Source organism: Phalangium opilio, unplaced genomic scaffold (assembly GCF_054372755.1).
Source record: "Phalangium opilio isolate 3A_F unplaced genomic scaffold, DU_Popi_V2 ptg000810l_1, whole genome shotgun sequence".
Taxonomy (NCBI): domain Eukaryota; kingdom Metazoa; phylum Arthropoda; class Arachnida; order Opiliones; family Phalangiidae; genus Phalangium; species Phalangium opilio.
Genome location: NW_028324253.1, coordinates 607,115 through 616,679, shown reverse-complemented (window position 1 = coordinate 616,679; position 9,565 = coordinate 607,115). Strand labels below are relative to the sequence as shown.

At 37.1% G+C, this 9,565-nt stretch overlaps 1 protein-coding gene across 1 annotated transcript; it reads right to left on the bottom strand.

Annotated features, from left to right (window-relative positions):
* Positions 1-868: 868 nt before the first annotated feature.
* LOC149587852 (zinc finger BED domain-containing protein 4-like) lies at positions 869-2,448 on the bottom strand. Its single transcript, XM_089863205.1, has 2 exons — positions 2,444-2,448; positions 869-2,355 (listed from the first exon to the last, which is right to left on the bottom strand). The coding sequence occupies exons 1-2, from the start codon at positions 2,446-2,448 to the stop codon at positions 1,080-1,082; spliced, it is 1,281 nt and encodes a 426-aa protein (XP_089719331.1). The 3' UTR covers positions 869-1,079.
* Positions 2,449-9,565: the final 7,117 nt, after the last annotated feature.

Genomic DNA, 9,565 nt, shown 5'->3' with positions numbered 1-9,565 from the left:
TGGGGTTTGAAAATTTGGTCAAATTTTAATTTCTGTAAAACTATTCTACCAAATTTCAAATTTGTTGCTTAAGGTACTACAGAAAGATAGAAAATATATTTCCTATGGATAAATCACACTTTTTATTCAAAACTATGGCTAGTTTTTAACGTTTTTATTTGGCAAAATATCATTGGGACATGTCACAATATTTCAAATGACTTAGAACAATAACAAGTTCAATATCACTGCTTACTTTTCAGCGTTATCACAAAAATTTCAGTAGTTGTATGGTAGAAAATTACCAAATAGGGTTATTAAACAGTTACCATTTGTACTTAATATACTTTTGAGCATTTAAAACAATTCCTGAGATAATTATAATTTTTAAATTTTATAAACTATTAATCATCTTCATTATCAGAAAAGTTTTTCACTAAATTCTTTTCTAATAAAAAGTTGCTATGAAGAAAGGAAAGTTGCTCCACATGTTGAGGTAGTAGACTCTGTCTTCTTACTGTTAGAACGTTACCACTACACGAGAAGAGCCGTTCACTTGCTATTGACGTTGCTGGTATTGATAAGTACTTAGCAGCAATATATTTCAGCTTATTGAAAGTGTTTTGGTTTTTTGTCCACCATTCTATGGAAGGACCTGCCGGGAAAGAAAAGGAAGGCCCTGCCGGGGAAGAAAAGGAAGGCCCTGCCGGGGAAGAAAAGGAAGGCCCTGCCGGGGAAGAAAAAAGCGGACGTGCCGGGGAAGAAAAAAGCGGACGTGCCGGGGAAGGAAAAAGCGGACGTGCCGGGGTAGGAAAAAGCGGACGTGCCGGGGTAGAAAAAAGTGGACGTGCCGGGGTAGGAAAAAGCGGACGTGCCGGGGAAGGAAGGTTTTTTTGAACTTTATATTCACGAAAACGTTCCATTATCTCTGCTAAAAAACCTTTTGAGTAAATGCTTTCATAATACTGTTGGGCTGTCAGTGAGTTGTTGTCTTCGTTACTTTCTTTAACAAGAAGTTTTAGCTCAGTCGTCAAACCAGCTAAAACAGGATATATCAAGGCCAAAGTTGGATATTTGTCACCGGATGCTAGCCTAGTGGCCTACTCGAAATGCTTCAACGTGTTAGCTAGTGCTTCAATCTTCTTCCATTCCAACGCGTCTAACATCTGTACTTTTTCATTAAACATAAGAACCGAAGTTATTGGTTCTTTTAGTTCAAGAAGTCTTGCTATCATGTAGAATTTACTGTTCCATCTTGGTTCTACATCTTGAATCGGAAGTTTCACTGAAAGTTTCATTTCAATCTGCTTTTCTTTCAGAAGTCTTGTAGATTTATTACTTCTTTTAAAATGAGTAACAATGTTCCTACACTTTGATATTAACTCATCCAGTTTAAGACGCTTGATTCCATCTTCGATTACCAGTTGAAGAGTATGTGTGAAACAGGGCACTGACTCCCACTTTGATCTTTTAATAGCGGAAATAATGCTAGCTTCATTATCAGTAGCTGCATAGAGTGGTATGGTTCGCCCATATTTATTTTTCATTTCACTCTGAATACCAAATTCAGCTAACAAAGAGGTTACAGAGTTAAAAATATTGATACCAGAATGATCAATTACATACGGACGGCAGCCCAATGTATATTGCTTAGGAATAAAGTTTGGCGCATAGTAATGAAGGGTTAAACCCAAATAACTGTCCCCAGATTTCGAAGACCAGAAGTCTGTTGAAAATGATATTGACTCCAAAGTTTTAATATCTTGTGCGATCTCTTTTTTCATTTTGGAGATCTTATCGCTATACAAATTTGGAATAATGCTTCTTGAAAATGTTGAGCGGCTCGGTATATGATATCGAGGTTCCAGAGTTTTCATAAGCTCTTTGAAACCTAAATCTTCCACAATGGTATAAGGTTGAAAATAAAGTGCTATCATTCTGGCGATTTTTGACGTAATTAATGCGGCTCTTGGGTGATCTGAAGAATAATTAGCATTTTTAGAGATGGCGTCTTTAAGTTTCGGCTGGGAGTTTTTAACATGAGGGGCCTCTTCTTGGTTTTCCAATAAATCAAATTTTATTTGATGGTGACTATTCAAGTGGTTTATCATGGGTGAAGTAGTTCCTCGGTTTCGCTTAAGCCGAATGTCGCAAAAATTGCAAGTAACGATGGTGGGATTGTCTGCATCAAGAGTAAAATATTGCCAAATTTTTCTGTGTTTGTTCTTTGACACTTGTGAAGGTACAATTGTTGCTGCAAGTGCAACAGATGGGATAGGTGGTTTCTTTAAAGTAGTAGCTGGAACGCTTGGTGTTAGTGGTATGTTATTATCGAAACTTGGTTGAGATTCGTGTAGCTTTTTTTCTCCAAAGTAGCTTTAGACCCAAAAAAAGATTTTATAGACAAATTAGCCCCTTGTTATGCTTTATTGGTTGATGAAGTTCTCAGTTGAAGTTGTTCTACTTCATCTTGATCAGCAGATGATGGTGGTTTAATTGAAGATGATGCGCCTGATGGTTTAGTAATAGTTTGTGGAGATATGGATATTCTGTATGTACGCGAAATTATTTTCTTAGTATTACTCAATTTATTATTCATTTGTATCTAAGATTGGTCGCAAATGTGATTCTCAGCTTGTTTGGTATATTGGAATATTATTCTCAGCTTCGACACTCAAATGTGGTTTCTTTATTGGCACTACATCACTTGATCCAGATTCTTCACTTTCAACACTGATTTCAAGTTCTCCATCTTGTTTTAGGTCAGGATCCATAGTAATAGTATTGGGTATTTCATTATCAGTCGTCATAATTTCATCAAAATTGCCTTGATGGTTTGCAACCAACCCTACATAGTTAGGATCATGATAAGGAAATTTGGCCATATTTTCGTTTTAAAATGTACCTGTAGATATTTTGTTGGTTCGAAAATTAGATTAAACCGGGTTTTTAACAACCAATTTAGCCGATATAAGGATTAAACACTTACTTTTAATGTTGCTGTGCCAATTTCTCATAAGTTCCAAAGCCAACTTAGCCAAGTCTAGGCCCGTAGCCCACTAACAGCCTAACAGGGCAGGCTATATCATGCTACGTTTCCGTTTTTTTCCCGCCAAAATGCCAAATATTAGAGCCAGTCTATATTTTCGACTTCTTAGTATTGCAGGTATTGCTCAACCACCCTCACCCTACTAGCGTTAGCTTCGAACAGTACTTCGCAGCGACTAGTTCCATTTTCCATCACCCCTTGAAAACCGTTAATGGATTCTTCTCTACTATCACCCATTTACCCAACACAAGCTCTCAGTGTTCTCACAGCCATGACTGACAGCGCCCTCAATTGGGTACTTGACTAAGTTGACTCATTGAAACAACATAGGAACGAGAAAATTTCTTGCGAATACCAAATAATTTGGTCTATTTAATTCAAATTCGGCTGCGAATTTGGCAAACCAAATTTTTAAAATTGAAAATAGAATAGTCGGTTTTTCGAAACTTATTATTTGGTATTCTAGAATTATAAAAACCATTATTCGATTCGTCAATGCGAATAGTAAAGCTGGATTTTGACCAAATTGTTACGAATAGTTTGCACGGCCCTACTTTAGGCCGCTTTTGATTCTGACTTACGAGATGTTCCACATGCAATGATTTTGCTACCTTAATCCAATATCTTTGTTTCAGTGGTCTATTTTTGTGCTTAGGATGGTTTGAGTCAAACAAAATAGGATTTTTTTCACTTTTTCAAGAAGAGCTTCCTCAAAAAGTTCATTTTGATCTTCTATTGATCCACTTAGGCCTTGGCTACTCACACTTTCTTGACTCTCTACAGTATTTTGGGCATTATTCGCCTCTTTTTCTCTTTTTCCAATAATTTTACTACCGATTTCACTTGTTTTTTATCTTTTCCATTTTTACGAACAAAGTTTTGAATTCTTTTTTTTTTTTTTCCACCTACGAGCACTAGTGCTTAGCCGTTAGGCCTTGAGCACCAGGAAGAATGGAGCGGGAGACCCTACGCGGCCCAGCACAGACGGGGGCCGCTAGGTCGTATGTGGATAAGCAGGGAAGGAAATGAGGTTTACTTGGGAGGTGACGGAAGGTGGAATTGGGGTAAGTCACCTCCGGCGGACACGGGACAGTCGGCACCTATAGGGTAGGATCGCCGACATGTGTCGGATTCCCTCAAACTTTGCCGCCCAGAAGCTGGGCTTACAGGAGCGCGCCACACTCCCGGCAAGTTTTGAATTCTTAATTGTTTCTAACCGATATAAAATTAGACAAAAAGTGGACGTTCTGTTTAGTGGCGAAAGCTTTTCAAATATATGGTATAACAGTAACGTTGAGAGCGCCCTCCTCCTTCGGAGAGAGAACGTTAAATTTCTACCGGGGAGGAATTAAAGAGAGACGACTAGCATTCTTTAGAAGTTTGACTGCCAACCCTACTGTTTGTGGCGCCCCTGGCTGTCATACGGAACAAAAATATGGCGCCGCGCATAGGGTTGTCTCGTCACATAGGGCGGTAGCAGGCGGTAAAATAGCAGTGGCGGCTTGGCATCAATTCGGAAGTTCAAGTTGTTCTTTTATAAATTGTACCAATTCCTAAGGCAAATTTTGTGAGTGAATTTCTTTTTCTAACTACCTGCAAGCAGGGCCGGATTAACCACTAGGCAAGTTAGTGCCCGGATATCTGAGGGGCCCGTAATCAGCTAGTTTTCAAAAATTGAGAAAATGAAAAACCCAAAAATATATTTCCTCCTCTTTCTCTACCAAAACATAACGTCACTGACACCATGGAAAAGCCAGGTGAGATGTAACGGTAGCCTAATGTTGAAAAACCCGCTACCCAAAAACCTTATGGCAATTTATAAAGAAAGAAAGAAAGACTAAAAGAAACATAAAAATTCAATGGAAATGTATTTTCAGAAGTCGCAATCCTCGGAGAAAGAAATATCATTTTGAATTCGTATTGTTACTGACCGTCATTAAACACTGGAGTTGCTTTGTATGATTCCTTGATAAGCTTTATTGAGGGTGTTCGTCATAATTTTAAATATTTTAAAAAATTGCTCAGCTACAAAATAGATATTTTACAAAAGTAACGAAGAATGGGAAAAATACGTAAACGGTTCTTTGATGAAGGCGCAGGAAAGAACAAGGCAACCCAAGGGTTGGGCTCGTAATAGTAGCCACATCGTACCGTACTTGACAGGCGTACAGAAAATTTGAGTGAATAGCCCTTGATGCGTTACCTAAACTGTTTTAAAATGATTACTTCATACTTTTACTTCTGTTATAATTATAATAGCGTGACACGAACGGAAAACGCGAGTACCCCCACGATGAGCATCCTTTAACATTGGTTAAACGAAATACCCGTAAATGCCCATTAAAAGAAGTACAGAAAATGAGAGTGAATAACCCCTCGATGCCCTAACTAAAATAATAACCCTTAATCCTTAATTCAATAAATTTACTTACGTTATAATTGTAATATGCAGGGCCACAAGCTAGTACTTTCTTTTAAAATTCTTCTCGATTAGTGGAGAAATACACGTAACTTCTAATAATAAGCATCTCCTCAAGACCATTCTAAATATAACATCGGAATATACTTTCTTTTGCTTTTTGAAAATTCCCCTCGATTTCTTTGGATTTTGAAATAGGGAAGCGGGATTGAAAGCGTGAAACCCTTATTGTCGACGGGTGACAGGAATTTTAATGGCAGTATTAAACCTTCCATATTAATTAAGGTAACACCATAATCCTCTATCTCGCTTTAAATATGTCGAGCAATCGTAAAACACAATTCAAAATGCTTAACCTTACTGGTACAATAAAATGCAATGCTTAAAGTTATTTATTATAATCCTCATCCTCTTAAAATACACGAACGTAAAAATTATCTCACCACAATTCTCTCCCATTCACTCTCCCTTAAATGACGAACGAAAAATTCTATACTACCAAACGCGCTACTCTTTCACGTCTACTAGTACTAGTACGAGTACAACAGGGCACGCCAAACTAAGAGCCTCATCGTAGATGTACATCATACGATGTGGCTAAAAACGATGATAACACACTGAGTTCCTTTCAAAACAAAAGAGTTTTACGTCTTATGTGACAATCTAATGACAAATACTAAAAAACAATCTGAAGTTAACAAGGACACTGATGAAAAGATCAAACCTATTTTTAACATTAATGCCCCCGATGAATCTTTCTCTGGAGCTTTCCAAGAATTGGCAGAAACGTATTGCAATGATTTAAATTTTGAAAAGCTTCAAAACGAATGGCTACAATTCAAGCATTTCGTGAAGAATGAAGAAAGCAAAAACCCAGAATTCTTTAATCCTTCATTCGTACCAATAATGTCATTTCAACTTTTCCAACTTAGAAATTTATTTTGAGAATTTACTTGTGTTTGCAATGCAAGTGGCGAAAGATACTTTTCAGCTTTAAAAAGAGTGAAAAACTACTTAAGAACCACATTAGCCAAGGATAAATTAAGTTCTTTATCTTTGATATATATTGAAAAGTATTTAATAAACGACTTCATAGACTATGAAGAGATAATTGATAAATGTTTTGAGTTAGAAAGAAAGAAATTTAACTATTGAGTTGAAAAAGAATTTTAAATACGCAGTTAAGGGTTAAGTCAACTAAAGATATGAAAAATCGTATGTCTCTTAGATTCTCTTAAACTGTGGTCTGTGGGGGGCTGGGGGCCCGGAACTAAAGCCTTGCCTAGGGCCCAAAAAATTGTTAATCCGGCCCTGCCTGCAAGATAGAATAAGGTAAGAAATTCTGGCTTTTTTAAGTTGGGGTTGAGGATTATTCTTGAAATGTTTTCTTAGTACGACTTTGTTTTGTTAGAGATGTAAACAATGGTTGGACCAGGGAGGAAGGTTTGACCCCTAAAACTTTTTCCAAGCAAAATTAAGCTAAAGCATCTATTCCAAAAGAAAACTAAAAGAAACAAAAGCCTCTTATTAAAAGTGTCTAAAACCAAAATTAGCCAAGAAACATTGATGATAGAAATTAGACGATGTTTTAAAAAGGAAGGGGCTAATTTCTTTGAAATGCAGCTAAAACAAAAGCCAAGGGTAGAAGGTGGACTCCCAAAGTGAAAGAGCTAAGCCTTACCTTACATTATCATGGCCCAAAAGCTTACATGGTTTAAAAAAAATGTTCATTCTTCCAAGCTCAAGCTCCCTCAAATGTTGGCTTAAAGAAATACCTTGTAAACCTGGCATTGTAAAAGAATTTTAGGATATTCTGGAAAAAAAGGCAAAGTGTATGAACGAAAGAGAAAAATTGGCAATTTTGACTTTTGATGAAATATCACTGAAAGAAGGCCTAATGTATAATGAAGCAGAAGATATCATTGAGGGGTACTCTCATTTAGGCACAGATATGCGAAGCGCAGAAGTAGCGAATCATGCGACGCGACACTTTTCATGCTTGCTGGAATAACTTCAAAATGGAAACAACCCCTTTGCCATTATTTGACGAAAGGTACCATGAAAAAAGAAATTCTACGAGATCTTCTTATGGATATTTTTCGTCGAGATGTATCTCTCTATGAAATTAATCTGAAAGTGGTCATTTGTGACCAAGGGACCAATAATCACAGTGTTTATGGAAGATTGAACATAAATGAAACGACGTCTTACATTTATTTAGACAAGAAGAAATTTTTTTCATGCATGATCCTTCTCATTTGATGAAAACATTCGGAACAATTTGAAGAATCATTTCGCATTAATGTGATCCGCCAGAGCCTCTTGGACCCATATTGAAAGGCTTTTTTTACTTAGACTCAAAGGAAAGTTTAAAAATTGTGCCCAAGCTGACTTTGAAACATTTAAATGTGACCGCATTTACGACAATGAAGGTGAAATTAGTAACCCAAGTTATCAGTTGTAGCGTTGCTATGGGAATTATGTTTTTCATTTTAAAGAAAAGGCTTCTAGCCGAAGCCCAAGAAACTGCAAACTTTCTTATATAATTCGACAAACTGTTTGATTGCCTCAATTTTTCTCGGAAATATGACCCAAAAGAGTACCGTTGCGCAGTTAGTAATAAATGTAATCATTGGAAATTTTTGAGAGAAAAATTAATGGCCCCTTCACTTTTTCAAGTTCCCGAATCAGCCAATTGTGCATCAAGCCCCGACATGTTTAAGGAAGACTTTTTGGTTGATCTCGTAAACAGGGCAAGTGATCGCAATAAGCCCTTGCCTAAAGACCCAGTACCGTTTTATGATCGCAATTCTCGTGAATAACTATCAATAAGCGGGGCCGTCATCCCTACTGATGAAGATTCAAAGCACGCAAACGTAGTAACATACATAGGCGGTTTTCTTACGAGTAAGGTTTTAATGAAATACGAAAATGCTTTAAAGAAACTGCATAAAAGAATCACACGTACAAGGGAGACTCTCACGGTCCTTAAATCGTACCATCCTGAAGAAGGAAGCGACGTTTGGGGGTCTCACTCTAATTTCGACGCAGTTTTACAAAGTAGTGGAGGAAATGGAGTATATTTTCAAAGAAAAATTCCCCTCTTTAGTACTCAAACCTGGAATTGGGGAAAGACTGGCTAAAGAGCTATTTTCCTTAAAATCATTTCCTCAGTGGTGCGAAATTACGAAACTGAAAATTATTAAGCTTTTTATAAGGTTAAGAACACACCATAATATTCGTCTCAAAAATAGAGAAATTTTTGAGGAAAAAGAGAAAAAAGAAAAGAAAATGAAAAGAAAAAAAACTCCAAAAACAAAAAAAACTCCAAAATATATCTCCCAAGAATCCCAAAACCAAAAAACAGTCTGGAGCTAAGAAACTTGCAAATTTAAAACATATTAGAGAGTAAGGGTAGCCTTATAAACACAAAAATGTTACCCCCCCCTCTACTTTGGTGGTCATTCTTGCGACAGATCTTTACGGCTTAAAAGGTGATGACCGAATGATCTTCATCGGGAGATTTTCTTGAGAGTGGGGGGGTGATATTTAGCCTGAAGGTATATTGACTGATGCTTATCTTCTTTTTATTGTCCTTTCTTCAATTGGCCACATACCAGCCGCCGTATTCTGCAGGCTTAGCCTTCCACGCCCACTTGGATTATCGTCTCTCATTGGTTCGTGGAGAACTGGATTCTGAATTCTTATTGGCGGCTTACATTTCGAGGCGAAATTGGACTCTAGGCTTAGATTGGTAGTTCATGCAAGCAAGGAAAGAGAGTGGTTCAGTTCAGTTAACATTTCAATTGACACTGAACGTAGGGTGTAATGTCAGTATTTTGTGTAGATTATCGTCAAAGGTCAGTGCAATAACCTTTTACCTCTATGTTTAGGTATTTTACGCCATCTATTTCGTGAACCTTCAAGTAGCAGAATATTTTTCTCAATTCTCACATGTTTAGGGTTAGTGTACTGTATCTCGGTAAGATGACTCTGAAATAGAAGTTTATTCAAGTATTGAATGTGTAACATAGTGTAGTTTATGGTAGACCAAGTACAATTTTACATTTTAGTTATATAACTTCACAATCTTTACTAAAAGTCTAGCGTAGTAAGAG